General features: G+C 36.9%; 1 protein-coding gene across 1 annotated transcript in view; it reads left to right on the top strand.

Annotated features, from left to right (window-relative positions):
• KIF6 (kinesin family member 6) overlaps window positions 1-16,533 on the top strand; it is a 393,563-nt gene that overhangs the window by 86,321 nt on the left and 290,709 nt on the right. Inside the window, exons 4-5 of the mRNA XM_043907375.1 lie at window positions 10,338-10,485; window positions 15,150-15,259. Coding sequence (XP_043763310.1) covers window positions 10,338-10,485; window positions 15,150-15,259 — 258 coding nt within the window. The remainder of the gene's footprint in view (window positions 1-10,337; window positions 10,486-15,149; window positions 15,260-16,533) is intronic.

Genomic DNA, 16,533 nt, shown 5'->3' with positions numbered 1-16,533 from the left:
GCCAGCTTTTTCACTCTCCTCTTTCAGCCTCATCAAGAGGCTCTTTAGTTCCTCTCTGCTTTCTGCGTAAGGGTGGTGTTATCTGCATATCTGAGGTTATTGGTATTTTTCCGGCAATCTTAATTCCAGCTTGTGCTTCATCCAGTCTGGCATTTCACATGATGTACTCTGCATATAAGGTAAATAAGCTAGGTGATGATATACAGCCTTGACGTACTCCTTTCCTAATTTAGAAGCAGTCCATTGTTCCATGTCTGGTTCTAACTGTTGCTTCTTGACCTGAATACAATTTTCTCAGGAGGCAGGTAAGGTTGTCTGGTATTCAGTTTTCCGCAGTTTGTTGTGATCCACACAGTCAAAGGCTTTAGTGTAGTCAATGAAGCAGAAGTAGATGTTCTTCTACAATTCTCTTGCTTTTTCAATGGTCCAACTGATGTTGGCAATTTGTCTTCTGGTTCCTCTGCTTTTTCTAAATCCAGCTCCAACATCTGGAAGTTCTCAGTTCACATACTGTTGAAGTCTAGCTTGGAGAATTTTGAGCATTACTTTGCTAATGTTTGAGATGAGTGCAATTGTACAGTAGTTTGAATATTCTTTGGCATTGCCTTTCTTTGAGACTGGAATGACAACTGACCTTTTCCAGTCCTGTGGCCACTGCTAAGTTTTCCAAATTTTGCTGGCATATTGCATACAGCACTTTCACAGTATCATCTTTTAGGATTTGAAATAGCTCAGCTGGAATTCCATCACCTCCACTAGCTTTGTTCAAAGTGATGCTTCCTAAGGCCTGCTTGACTTCGCACTCCAGGATGTCTGACTCTAGGTGAGTGATCACATCGTCATGGTTATCTGGGTCATGAAGATCTCTTTTGTATAGTTCCTCTGTGTATTCTTGCCACCTCTTCTTAATATTTTCTGCTTCTGTTAGGCCCATACCATTTCTGTCCTTTATTGTGCCTATCTTTGATGAAATGCTCTCTTGGTATCTCTAATTTTCTCAAAGCAATCCCTAGTCTTTCCCATTCTATTGTTTTCTTCTATTTCTTTGTATTGATCACTGAGGAAGGCTTTCTTTCTCCTTGCTATTCTTTGGAACTCTGCATTCAGATGGATTCAGATATCCTTCCTTTTCTTCTTTGCTTTTTGCTTCTCTTCTTTTCTCAGCTACATGTAAGGCCTCCTCAGACAACCATTTTGCCTTTTTGCATTTCTTCTTGGGGATGTTTTTGATCACCACCTATTTTACAATGCTACAAACCTCCATCTATAGTTCTTCAGGCACTGCATATCAGATCTAATCCCTTGAATCTATTTGTCACTTCCACTGTATAATTGTAAGGGATTTTATTTAGGTCATACCTGAATGGTCCACTGGTTTTCCCTACTTTCTTCAATTTAAGTCTGAATTTTGCAATAGGGGGTTCATGATCTGAACCACAGTCAGCTCCGGTCTTGTTTTTGCTGACTGTGTAGAGCTTCTCCTTCTTTGACTGCAAAGAGTAAAATCAGTCTGATTTCAGTATTGACTATCTGGTGATGTCCATGTGTCTCTTGCTTTAGCAGGCAGATTCTTTACCATTAGTGCCACCTGGGAAGCCCCCATTATAAGGGATAATGGAAAAGAATAACTAAATCACTTTTTCTTTGTACCTGAAACTAGCATGACATTGTAAATCAACTGTACTTTAGTTAAAAAAGAAGAGTAAGAGACACTAAAAAAGGAAGACAAAGAAATCAATGTGCAAACAGAGAATTCTGTAGCTTCAAACCTCATTCTTCAAAAATGGAGAAATTAGGACATTCCCAGATAAACATAAACTGAGAGAATTTGTCACTAGTGAACTAGCCAGTACTTTTAAATTTAAGCAAGAAAATGAATTAAAGATGCCTAGATTGGAAATGAAGAAGTATAAGTATCTCTTTTTGCAGATGACACGATTATGTATATAGATAGAAATCCACTATAACAAGAGAATAACAAGAGAATTAGCAAGTTTGCAGGATGTAAGATGTATGTATAAAAATCACTTGTATTTCTATGCAGTAGCAATGACCAACCTGAAAGCAAAATTAAAATGTAAATTTTAGGAGATGTTTGTTAACTTCTGTAAAGAAAGATGTCCAAACTAATCTTTTGGCATTTTGAATATGTCCTTCCATTGCCTCTGGCTTCTATTTGTTCCTATTGAAAAATCCATTGTTAATCTTTTTGAAGATTCCTTGTAGGTAATCAGTCACTTTTCTTTTTCTACTTTTAAGGTCTAGATTTGGATATCTTTGAGTTTTTTCTACTTGGAGTATACTGAGATTCTTTGAAATATAGATTCAAATTTTTCATCAAATTTGGGAAGTTTAGGGCCATTATTTCTTTAAATATTTGTCCCCTCTCCATCTGGGACTTCCATTATGTATATCTTAATTTTCTATTTTTTTTTCTTCTTAATTTCTGTTCCTCAGACTGGATAGTTTTAACTGACCTATCCTGAAGTTTACTGACTGCTTTTTCTATCGGAGTCAAATGTTCTGTTCTGGTGAATTTAAAAAAAAAAAAATGGTCATCTTAACTTTCAACTCTAGAATTTCTACTTGGTTTTTTTGTTGTTGTTGTTAATATTCTTTTTTATGTAAGATATTCTCATACTTTCTCTAGTTCTCTAAACATGCTTTACTTTTGTTCTTTGAACATATGTGCAATAAATGAATTATACATCTAGAAAATGAGTCATTGTCTGGGCTTCCTCCAGGATGGTTTCTATTAAACCTTTTATTTCTTGTGCATGGGAAAGTTTCCTGTTTCTTTGTGTATTTCAAATTTATTTATTTATTTATTTTTGGCTCTGTTGGCTCTTCATTGCTGTGCAGTCTTTACTTCAGTTGTGGCGGCTGGGGGCCACTATCTAGTTGTGACGTGCAGGCTCCTCGTTGCAGTGGCTTCTCTTATTGCAGATCGCAGGCTCTAGGGCACACGGGTTTCAGTGGTTGTGGCATATGAGCTCAGTAGTTGCAGCTCCTGGACTCTAGAGCATAGGCTCAATAGTTATGGAGCATGGGCTCAGTTGCTCTGTGGCATGTGGAATCTTCCCAGATCAAGGATTGAACCTGTGTCTTCTGCATCGGCAGGCGGATTCTTCACCAGTGAGCCGCCAGGGAAGCCCTCAGAATTTTGGGGGTTGGAAAACTGGATGTTTTATGTTATGTAATATAATAGCTCTGAGAATCAGATTTCCACCCTCCCTAGAGTTTGTTATTGTTGTTGCTGCCGCTGGTTTGTTTAGTGAATTTTCTAGACTAACTGTAAAGTCTGTATTCTTTGTTGCTTGCAGCCTCTGAAATCACTGCTCAGTTGCTTAATCATCAATCAGTAACTGGACAGAGCTGTCCTTAAATGCCTTAAACCAGTCCATCTCCAAACCTTTGATGAAGGAGTCTGTGTATGTGTTGGGGCACCCCCTCACTGGTCTAGAAGTTTATAACTGCCTTAGCCTTTGCTTCATTCTTGTGCAGAGCCTCACGGTCAGCCCGAAGTGAGATATAATCACCTTCTTGGGTCTTTCCTGGGCACGCACATAGCCCAGCACAAGTATGTGGCCTTCTAGAGACTCAGGAATATATCATCACTTTTCAAAGCTCTCATAAACATATCATTCCACAGATTTTTATTGTTAGCCTTTTTCACCCTCTTGTTTGCCTCACTAACATTGCAACCTAGGGCAACTGTAATATTAAACACTTAGCACTGATTTTTTTTTTTTCCCAATAAACACCATGGGGAGAGGGCTGTTTGCTCTGAGTGAGCTCTTGAGTCAGGTCAAACAATGACAAATGCTGCGAGTGGGGCTTTTCCAGGGAGTTTCCAGACGGGTCAGAGAAATACAGTTCTTTGGGCTCCAAACCGGCATTGCTCCCCAGTTGTTGCTAGTCTCCTGGTTGCTAGTTTGCACCGTCACACTTGCTCTGGTTGCAAGGCTGTTGTCTTTTCAAGGCTGCCATGGAGTTGGGGAGAAGGGAGTGGGAGTGGTTAGGTGAGAACACGATAAAGCTCACTGTCCTGACTGATATTCAGTCATTTTTCTTGAGTAAGCACTCCTTGGACTGTTGTGAACCTTTGGTGATCTTCTAGGGTTCTAAAAAGGTTGACTTTTCCTATATCTGCCACTGTTCTTATTATTCTTGTGGAGACATAATTTTGAAAGGTCCTTACCACACTATATTTATTTTTAATTAGTATTTTTCTCTTAGGCCAGTTGAGATTAGAAACATATGAAACTTCCCAGTGCCCAATGAAGAGGGGGGCAGATTGAGTTTGGATGAGGAGGCTCAACAGAAAGGAACTGGAAACAAAATTTGCCCATTTATATTTCTTTATTTAGTTTTTATTGTAGCAATGTAATATAGAAATAGCCATAGAGCCTATATAGGTGGCGCCTACATTTTGAAAATTTATATAGCATTCTTTGAAGCTTTGCCATTTGGTTTTCTATTCCACCGCAGTTGCAGGGAAGGGAGAATAAGCATATAGAAGATGGTATAATACTAGGACAACTGATAGAGACAAAGAATGTTTAAGTTTTAAAAAGTAGACGTAACAATCATCAGGTGCCAGTGTAGCACACTACAGTGCTCACTTTTCACAGGTTGTGAAAAGCTTTTCATAGCTAAGTCAAAGTGAAAATGCTAATTTATTCTCTGTGTCCATTACTTTTCAATATTAGAAATGTCTAATATTTTAGAAGGTTTTCTATCAAAAATCAATAAAATGTTTAATGTTTGATACTTAAAGTCATAGACTTCATTTACCTAGTGCATTTGTGGCCAAGAAATATATTTCCAAATGACATTGCTAATGGGATATTGCTATATAATTGGTGAAAGATTCTGTTGAGTAGAAATATTCTGTAATAATTCAGCTCCAATGGCCCAAGGCTCTAGACTGGCCTTACCACCAGGCTGGCTCCTGTGAACCCAGCCTCCAAACCAGCTCCTGTGAAACCAGGCTCCCAGTCCACCCTTCTCTTGGCTAAACCCTAGGACCCAGATGCCAGACCCACCTCAGTGATTGCCAATGCTGGGTAAGGCCCTGTGGACCCAGCATTCAGGTTCACCCATGCAGGCATGACTTCACCGAAGGAAATTAATAAAGCTGCAAAGACTAGCCCTAAGAAATAGAGATCTGTGTGCCTTCTGACAAAGTGTTTACAATAATCCTCTTAAATTTAGGTAACCACAAGAAAACAAATGTAGACAACTAAATGAAATTAGAAAAACAATACATAAGCAAAATGAAAAATTCAACAAAGAAATAGAACCATTAAAAAACAAGCAAACTAAAGTCCTAGGGTCAAGGAATACAATAACTCAATTGAAGATTCATTGGAAAGCTTCATAGCTGACTCAACCAAGCAGAAGCAAGAATTGATTAACTAGAAAAAAGATAGTCATTTGAAATCATCCAGTTAGAGAAGCAAAAAGAAAAGAGAATGAAAAAGAGTGAAAAAAACCTACATGAAGCATGAGATACCATAAAAGAAACAAGCTACTCGTTAAAGTCTCAGAAGAGAGGGATAAAGGGACTGAAAGCTTATTTAAAGAAATAATGAGTAAGAATTGTCCAATCTGGGGAGAGACTTGGATATCCATGTTCATGAAACTAATATATCACCCTAAGATTTCAGACCAAGGCACATTAAAATAAAACTGTCTAAAATCAAAACCCAAGAGAAAATTTTAAAAGCGCCAAAAAAAAAAAAAAAAAAAAAACTGCTCACAATAAGGGAAACCCCATAAGGCCATCATCAGATATTTTAGCATAAATTTTTCAGCCCAAGAGAGTGGGATGACATATAAAAGTGTGTGTAGGGTGGGGGGGAAACTCTGCCAACCAAGAATACTTTACTGTCTTTCAGAAATGAGGGAGAAATAAAAGTTGATAGAATTCATCACTAGACTTGCCTTACAAGAAATGCTGAAAGGGGCTCTTCAAGCTGAATTGAAAAGACACTAATTAGTAACATGAAAACAAATGAAAATATAAACATAATGGTAAAGGTAAGTATATAGTCAAATTCAGAACACTTTAGTACTTTAATATGGTGATGTGTTACCAGGCTTCCTTGGTAGCTCAGTGGTAAAGAATCTGCCTATCAATGCAGGAGATGTAAGTTTGATTCCTGGGTCAGGAAGATCCCCTGGAGAAGGAAATGGCAACTCACTCTAGTATTCTTGCCTAGGAAATTCTATGGACAGAGGAGCCTGGTGGGCTACAGTCCATGGGGTCACAAAAGAGTCAGACATGACTTGGCAACTAAACAACAATGACATGGTGATGTGCTAATTGCTTAACTCTAGTATAGAGTTTAAAGGACAAAAGTATTAAAAAAATAACTATAGCTACAATATTTTGTTAATAGATACACAATATTAAAAGAGGCAAACTGTGATATCAAAAACATAAAATATGGGACAAGGAGTAAATGGGTAGAATTTTTATATGTGATCAAAGTTAAGTTATCAGCTTAAAATAATCTGTTATATCGTTAAGATATTTTATGTAAGTCTCATCGTAACCACAAAGTAAAAACCTGCAGGAGATACACAAAAGATAAAGAGGAGAGAATCAAAGCATCAATTCGCAGGGAAAGTCAGGAGAAGAGAAGAAGGGGACAAAGGAACTACAAAATAGCCAGAAAGCAAGTTTTTTTTTTTTTTCTTAAACTAAATTGACGAACTTTTAGCTAGCCACCTAAGAGTATAGTTAGAATTCCCTAATAAATAAAATCAGAGATGAAAATGGAAACCTAACAGCTAGCACCAAAGAAATGCAAAAGATCATAAGAGACTACTATGGACATTTATATCCCAGCAAGCTGGATAACCTCGAAAAAGTTTTTAGAAATATACAATGAAGTGAGACTGAGTCATGGAGTCATGGAAACTTTGAACAGATCAATAATCATAAGGAAATTGAATTAGTAATCAAAAATCTTTCAACAAAGAAAATCCTGAGTCCAGATTGTTTCACTAGTGATTTCTACCAAATACTTAAAAATTAATGCCAATGCTTCTCAAACTCTTCTAAAAAAAATTGGAGAGGAAGGAACATTTCTACATTCATTTTACAAGGTCAACATTACACTGATACCAAAGCCAGATTAAGGACACCACAAGGAAACTATAGACTAATATCCCTGATGAATATAGATGCGAAAAATCTCAACAACATACAATAAAAGGATCATACACCATGTTCAAGTAGGATTATTCCTGGAATGCAAAGATGATTTAACATGTGCAAATCAATAAATGTGATACACCACATTCACAGAAGTTAAAAATCATATGATCAGGTGCAGGAAAAGCATTTGACAAAATTCAACATTCTTTAGATAAAACACTCAACCAAATTGAGCATAAAAAAATGTACCTCAACATAATAAATGCCATATATAACAAAATCATAGCTAACATCATACTCAATGGTGAAAGCTTTAAATCTTTCTCACTAAAATCAGTAACACAACAAAGGTACCCACTTTTACCACTTCCATTCAACATAATACTGGAAGTCCTCTTCAGAGCAATTAGGCAAGGGAAAAAAAAAATAAAAAGCATCCAAATTTGAGAGAAAGAAGTAAAAATTCCTGTTTCTAGATGATATGATCTTACATAGAGAAAAATCCTAGAGTCCACCAAAAAACTGTTGGAACTAAGCAACAAATTCACTAAAGTTTCAGGATACAAAATCACTATACAGGTATCAGTTGTGTTTCTATACACAAACAACAAAATATCTGAAAAAAAATTAAAAGATGCAATTTCATTTACAATAGTATCAAAACCAATAAAATACTTAGGAATAAATTTAACCAAGGAAGTGAAAGATCTGTACACTGAAAATTACAAGACATCAAAGAGAAAATTAAACAAGACACAAATAAATGGGAAAATATACCATGTTCATGGATCAGAAGAATTAATATTATTAAAATGAACAAGCCGCCTGCAGCCATGTATAGATCCAATGCAATCCCTATTAAAACTTCAATGGCATTTTTCCCAAAAGCAGGTAAAAACACCTAAATTTTTTAAGGGCTACAGAAGAATTTGAATAGCCAAGGCAGTCTTGAGAAAGAAGAGCAAAGCTGGAGGCATATTTCCTGATTTCAAGAGAAGAGAAGGGGACTTTTGTACACTGTCAGTGAAATGTAAGTTGTTTTGAAGCCATCATTAAAAACAGTGTGGAGTTTCCTTAAAAAATTAAAGATGGAACTACCATATGATACAGCAGTCCCACTTCTGGGTATACAGACATCCGTCAGTATCTGTGAAGGATTAATTCCAGGACTCCTTGCATTTCCCAAAATCCATGAATGCTCAAGTCCCATACTTGATTCTCTGTATCCATGGGTTTCAAATCTGTGGATTCAACGAACCTTGGGTGGAAACTTGAATCTATAGTTGGTTGAATCTGCAGGTGCAAAACCCATAAATACAGAAGGCTTTTTGTATTTACTGAAAAAAGTCCATGTGAAAGTTCTAACCCAAGTTGTTTAAGGTCAACTATATATCCAAAGTAAATGAAATCACTGTCTCAAGGAGATATCTCTACTCCCAAGGCAATTGGCAAGGCATGGAAAAACTTGTGTCCATCTATGGATGAATAGATAAAGATGTGGTATATATTTGCAATGGAATATTATTCAGTTATAAAAAAAAGAAGAAAATTCTTTTTATGACAATATAGATAGACCTTGAGAGCATTATGCTAAATGAAATAAGTTAAAGACAAATACTATATGTTCTCATTTATATGTGGAATCTATAAAAACAAACTCATAGAAATAGAGAGTAGAATGGTGGTTACCTGGGGCTGTGGAGTAGAGAAAATGGGGAGATGTTGGCCAAAGGATATAAGCTTCTAAATATAGGATGAGTAAGTTTCTGGGCATCTAATATACAGCACAGTGACAATAATTAGCAATATTGTATTATGTATTTATAAGTAGTGAAGAGAGCAAATCTTAAATGTTATCGCCACAAAAAAGATAATTATTTGAGGTGATGAATGTGTTGATGGATTTATTAAGTCAACTTATTGTGGTAATTATTTCACAGTATATATTGTATCAATTCATCACATTGTACACCTTAATTTTATATATGTTATATGCCAACTTTATCTCAGTGAAGCTGGGGAAAAAGAGAAATTATGTTAAAAACTAAGGAGATTTGTGTAGGGTTTGTAATAATACATTTCAATATTGGTTCATTAATTGTGACAAATGTAAAATATTAGTCTAAGATCTGAACAATAGAGGAAACCATGTGTGGGGTATATGTGAACTCCCTATACTATCTTTGCAACTTTTCTGTAAATATAAAAGGGTCAAGTACATTTGGCCCTTGAAAAATGAGGGGTTTGGGCACCAACCCTCCCCACAGTTGGAAATCCAAGTATAGCTTTACAGTTAGCCCCCTGTATTCATGGTTTTGCATCGGTGGATTCAACCACCGATTCAATTGAGGATCATGTAGTATTATAGTATGTATTTAGTGAAAAAAAAAATCTGATTATATGTAGACCCACATAGTTCAAACCCTTGTTGTCCAAGGGTCAATTTATATTCTAAAATAAAAATTTTATTCAAACAACAGAAGAAAATATTTAAGATGACTGGATCCCATTTGAGTTACTAGTTCTTTCTTAGAGAAAAGGATTGATGTGCTAAGACTCCTAAATAAAAAATAATTCCTAGCTAGCTAGTCATATCCATAAATATTTCTATAGATATTTCTATCAATGTCTTTTCAGTAGTGTTGACTCAAATTGCTATTAAAATAGCCATTTAATACAAATGATCCTGGAGGATGGCATGGCAACCCACTCCAGCGTTCTTGCCTGGAAAATCCCATGGACAGGGGAGCCTGGCGGGCTACAGTCCACAGTGTTGCAGAGTTGGACACGATGAAGCGACTTAGCATGCATGCATGCATAATACAAATACAACTAGCCATTTTGATTAAAAGTGTGTTATTTTTTTTCCATTTATTTTTATTAGTTGGAGGCTAATTACTTTACGATATTGTAGTGGTTTTTATCGTACATTGACATGAATCAGCCATGGATTTATATGTGTTCCCCATCCCGATCCCCCCTCCCACCTCCCTCTCCACCCGATCCCTCTGGGTCTTCCCAGTGCACCAGGCCCGAGCACTTGTCTCATGCATCCCACCTGGGCTGATGATCTGTTTCACCCTAGATAATATACATGTTTCGATGCTGTTCTCTCGAAACATCCCACCCTCGCCTTCTCCCAAAAGTGTGTTATTTCTTTACGCAGTGTCCTGGCTGGTTACAACGGTACCATTTTTGCATATGGACAAACAGGCAGTGGGAAGACGTTCACCATCACAGGGGGGGCGGAGCGCTACAGTGACAGAGGCATCATCCCAAGGACACTGTCATACATTTTCGAGCAATTACGAAAGGTATGAAGCTTTCAGTTCATTTTATGCTTGATGCATTCAGCTGGAATTTACTGTGGGTGGAAAATTTATTGTGACATTTTATTGTATTATATATAAATGAGGAAATATTGTGTAGTAACTATGGCCATAATTTACATTTAAGGGAAGTTTGGGGTTTTGCTGAAAAGGTAGAAATCCAGAAGGTGCCTCATTTAAGTGATTCTGCTTCAACAAAGACTCAAAGGGAGTTCCTTCTCATATACCCATGGAGGTTAAAAGAACAGATAACATATTTTCCAACTAATATCTTCTCTTTCTCATTGAGAAATTGAAAAATATCTTTTATTTTAGCTACTAAAGCAGTGAATAGGATAGTGTGACTTTACCTTCTTCACACTTTTATTGGGAGCCCAGAGGAATTTACCACAGTAAACATCCTATTGCAATTAATATTGTTATGAAGAGGAGTTTCATATATATAGTATATGCATCATTTATTGTATAGTTCCAAATGCCTATTTCTTTTTTTTTCTTTTTTTGAAGTAGCAAAGGATAGCTTTATTACTTTTGCTAGGCAGAGGGGAACACAGTGGTTTGCTGCCTCAAGAAACTATGTCCCCCAAATACCTGTTTCTTTATCAAGATTTAACACAACTGACAGTGTAGGTATCTCTGTCCTCATTTGATAACTGAGAAAACTGACAATCAGATTGGCTTTGTTTTGCTGGTTGTTTTTAAACAAATCCTACACAATGAGTCACTTAAATTTTCTGGGTTTCAGTTCTCCCTCTGAAAATAGGGACTACATTATACTAGACAATCTCTGGCATCTCTGCTAGTTCCAGCACATCTTTGGTTGTATCAGTTCTGTGTAACAAATGGCCTAACTGGGTCAGTGTAACAGTGTTTCCAAAATTTCTCCACTGTATACTGCTTGCATTTTGAGTTGCAAAGATGAGAATTGCTGAGATATGCATAATTCTAATTTCCACCCATAAAGTAGCAATTACCCATTAGTTCAGCTCATCTCTGCCTAGCGCAAACATGCCAGCTCTGCATGCCAGAAAATTTGGGAAGGAAAGGATTGAGTATAATATATATGTTGAATCCAAATTCTTCCTTTTCATTTACTCATTTATTTCTGACATTAGCTGTTTTGTTTTGTTCCCAGATCTCACAAACTGGGAATATAATTTCTAGTAGTTTTTGTTGCTTAATGTAGGAGTGTGCTGTCTTGGGGAAATCAGTGAAGTGGTGCAGGCCAACCTGGGTCTACATGCACCACTTAACAGGGTGTGTACTTGGGCAGTTGCTCGATGTCTCAGGCTTGTGGGGTAGCTGTGAGAGTTGAATATACTGTATTTAAAGACACTGTCCAGTTCCTGGCACATAGGCAATGCTCAAAACACGATAGCTATTACTACAGCCATTAATGTCTTCTGGGCAATTGACTTCTGACCAATTTCAAAGAACCCTTTGAAACTTAGAATGAATGGAGCTAATCCCCTAATTAAGTTAAACAAAATAAATTCTTTCCTAATAGAAAATATATTTGTCTTTAAATTTCATCTGTGGTTACCAAAATACAGTTTTTAAAGTCTAAATATCTCCCAAGTACCTACCATCTATTGGGTTCATTGTTTTATATCTGTCATTGACGTCACTCCAAACCTCATTTCATTCTGAATGATTCTAAATAACCTCCTGGACTTGGAGGGACCCCATCAGACCAATGTAAAACCAGGACGACAACTTGTAAATGAACAGATTAACAGGATGGGGCACAACGCATTTGTTATAAACCGACTGAACTGTGGCAGAATGAGTCAGAGGCAACTTTGAAATTCTTCATAAAGTTTGTCCTCACTTCTTAGCTGAAAAATGCTGACAGGTACTCAGCTGCCCCCAGTTGATTGCTTTATAAGTCACATGGTGCTCTCCAGACTCCTTAAAGGAAACATTTGACTTATGCAAAGTATTTATCTCAAGATAAACTAAGAACTAGTGCATACCGGGTGCTAAAATGCCTGTGAGTGGGTGATAGCACATTTGCAAAGATTTTCAAAGATGAAAATTGATTTCATTTATTTTAGAAATCACCGCTCATTATTTTCGAGTATTGTGAGGCTCATACTTGTTTTGGGGCAGGAGAAAAGGCTGTCTGCAGGGAACATGTGTGTTACATTACAGTCTGGCAGTCCTAAAGAGTAAAAAAAGGAGTAATAAGGAAAGGTAGCTGCCACATAGCTCAGTGAATTTTAAGTGTGTATTCCAAGAAAAGCCCAGAAAACACAGAAGCTGGAGGAGCCAAAGGAATTATCCCTATCATCTCAGGGCAATGGACTTGCCATTTTCCTGACTTTTTTATGATTTCTTCTAGTTTCTGGAAGAAGAGAGTTTCTCCCCTGCCGATGAACATACAGTTTGACTGTTCTTTTCGCCTTTCTTTTCCTTTCCTTCTGTATTCACATATTGAATTCTCTGTTTGGAGGCTTTCAGAAATAAAAATAATAACAGCAATAATAATAATAGCAGCAGCAGCAGCAATGATTTATTGGTGACTATTAACATTTATCAGTGCCTAGCATTGTTGTTAGGATTTAAAATACAGAAACTTATTTCTCCATTACAGTAGTTCTGCAATTAAAGGTTATTATCCCCGATTTTGTGATTAAACAACTGAGGTTAAGGGTGCAGGATCACTCAGTTATAAAGGCAGATCCACTGCTCTAACCCAGCTTTGTCTGATGCTGAGATGAATTCATATTTGTATGCTAAAATCTCAAACCATAATCGATGGGACATGTCAGATATGTTCAGATAAGTTTTAGAAATATGTTGTTTCAGACAGGATCTCAGGATGTTGCTAAGTGATTCCCCTTGGATTTTTAACTTGCTCTAAGAATCTTTCAGGGATGGACAGCATGTACGTTGATCATGGAACACTTTTTTCCACAAGTATTTTAAGTGGTATTTTAGGAAACATTGGATTAGACTAAAGCCCACTCAGACTGTATCTAGTATTTGTAGTCTGTTGTATCCTGCACTAATGTAAACTATAATCCCCCAAATTATATTGATATGATGCCTTTACTAAATGAGGACACTAATATAATTGATAGATCACTTGTCAGTGTTAGCAGCCAGCGTCATCTGCATCAACAAGATTTCCAGCACTTGGTTGGGAGAAGTTGCTTAGTAGAGATTCAATCCATGCTGTCACTTTTGCAGAACACCAGACATGGAATTTCAGCTGTAGTTTGAGTATCTCACTTATAGCCATGTGCTAGCTGAGAACTGCCTTAATTTTTCATGTATTATTTCATTTTTATGAAGTAGTAGTATCTTTATGTGGATAGTTTGGGCCATTTTAGGGCCAGAAAATCATATTAATTTTAACCTGAAGAACACAGAGTCCTTATCCAACTTCCTCACTTCAGCTGGTGTGGAACAGAGGCCTGACCTGGTAGCGGCTCAGAGTTGCTAGGACCAGGATTCCAGATTTGGATTTGCAGGCCATGATTCTTTTCCCATCTTCTCCTTCTTTGAATAATACCTGTCAAATGGGTTTTCTTGAATATAAAAGAGAGTCCTGTCTATGAATATCCATTCTGATAATCTGCCGACCTTCTTGCCAGAAGACACAAATATGTTCTCCTCTTATGAGTAGCAAGCAGGACTCTTAATATTTGCAGAAATGGAAGCATTTCTGTCTTGGGGGAAACAAGAAGAGGTGCTCTTATCGATACTTTGTATTGAAAAACAGACCTTAGATTTTTCTTGAGACCTGAAAAAAAAAAATCCCTGTTTTATTCCGTCTCAGAAGGAGTGAGTTCTTTCTGTCTGTTGGCAGAACTGAGACTAGGACCAGTCACCTTGACTTTTATCTTAATTACATTGATGCCTGTATCATTGCATCTCAGTAATAACTCATAGAAAAGTCCTTTCTCTAATCAATAACTGAATATCTCTAATTTGCCACTTGGGCAAGGAAAATTAATCCAACAGGTAAGGTATAAGTGGAGTAGGAAGCGGCTACCCACTCCAGTATTCTTGCCTGGAACATCCCATGAACAGGGGATCCTGATGGGCTACAGATCATGGGGTCGCAAAGAATCAGACACGACTGAGCAATTGAGCATGCAAGGTATAAGTAGTGAACTGTTAATGCCCATCTTACTGTTATCCCCTGGTATTCACTTTCAATATCTATTTACTGTTGTTATCTGTCATTGGAAATTTGAATATTAGAACAGTTAAAAAGGAATTACGATTGAAGATGGAAATTCTTTGGCTACTGAAGTTTTTAAACTGAAATAACAATTCTGTGTTCTTTTTTTTTTTCTGCCTGAAAGTAGAAAATAGTGTTTTATACAGTTCTGCAACCAAGTTGGCCCATTTCAAGTGTATATTGACTTTTTACATGTAACGTGGAAACAATAAAAAAATAACAGACTGAAGTTGCTTGTAATCATGGATGTTGGCCATCTTAAAAAAAAAAAAAAAACTTCATGCATATGGTAACTGGCAACTTGAAAGTGTCACGAACTGAAAATGAAAAACATGCAAAGTGAGAGAGTGAAGGAGAAAAACTGTAAGGAAACTAAAGATAAATGTGTTCATCTTTCTCTCAGCTGAATCATGATTTATAGCCATTTAATAACATCTTTCCCTTTCCCAATCAGGACAGCAGCAAAATATATACAACGCACATTTCCTATTTGGAAATCTACAATGAATGTGGTTATGATCTATTGGATCCAAGACACGAAGCCTCCAGTTTGGAAGATTTGCCGTGAGTAGCAGAACAACAAAGAGTGGGGGAAAATTACTTTCAGATGTTCCCTTCAATTGTTTTCTTTGAAACTTTGTATGTTTCTGGTCTCAATCATAATTAACAAATACTGGATAACAGAATCTTTTTGTAGTGTAGTGGATTTTTTTTCCAGTTATGACAAATAGACAGTAGTGATGGGACCTAAAATTGCTTGAAACTCCATTCTTGAAACGATCTCTCTTGGAGTTGGTACAAGCGGATGCAGTGAATGTTCTCAGAGACTGGGTACCGGGAGGACTGATGGGCTGTGACAACTCCACTTTACTCCCGCCTCGTGAAATGAGACCATTTTACTCCTCCGACTGTGGCCTTTCTCTGAGGAAGGTATTCAAATTAGCAATAAAAGAATCTGAAAGAGAGAAAGTAAAACTTTAGTTAGTGTTAGTCACTCAGTCGTGTCTGACTCTTTGCGACCCCATGGACTGTAGTCCGCCAGGCTCCTCTGTCCAGGGAATTCTCCAGGCAAGAATACTGGAGTGGGTTGCCAAGCCCTCCTCCAGGGGATCTTCCCAACCCAGGGATCAAACGCCGATCTCCTGCATTGCAGGCAGAGTCTTTACCATCGGGGTCACCAGGGAAGAGAGAAAATAAAACTTTGTTTTCCCGAACTGCTTCCCTGCAGTCACTGACTAACATTGACATGCTTTTGGTCAGATTGGCACTGATTGTTTCGTAACTGAAATAGAAGTAGAGTCTTCAGAGCTTATCTCATAATGGAATAAGTTACTCTGTAAGCGTATATAATATTCCTCACTGTTTGCTTAAATATTTGCCTGTTATACCTATATTTAGTAATAATTCATATACTTTTGTCCAGACATCTTTAGAGTGTTGGTAGAGCCAAGAAAATGTATCATGATATTTTTCTTATTAACTATTCTAAGACAGTTTAAACTATATGTTAATCCTCTACCAAAAAGGTCAACAGTCATTTGCTTATTTTAATTTGCAAAGGAAACAAGAAGAGATAAGAAAACATATATATATATATATATAAAGAATATATGTAAAACATATATATTCTCCTGTAAATGTTGATTAAGAGTTTTTACATCTCATCTTTTTTATGCTAGCAGTATTTACTAGAGGGAATTAGGAAAGGGGATTATTGTTGGTACTCTTAATATTTGTATAAAAATTAAGAGAAAGGAAAGACTACTGACTCCATGGGAGAAATTGCCCTTAAAGAAATCATTGGAATTAAGTTTTCAAAAAGGAAACACTTTCCTCAC

The sequence above is a fragment of the Cervus elaphus genome, chromosome 7, assembly GCF_910594005.1.
Source record: "Cervus elaphus chromosome 7, mCerEla1.1, whole genome shotgun sequence".
Lineage (NCBI taxonomy): Eukaryota > Metazoa > Chordata > Mammalia > Artiodactyla > Cervidae > Cervus > Cervus elaphus.
This window is presented reverse-complemented; position numbering and strand designations above follow the sequence as displayed.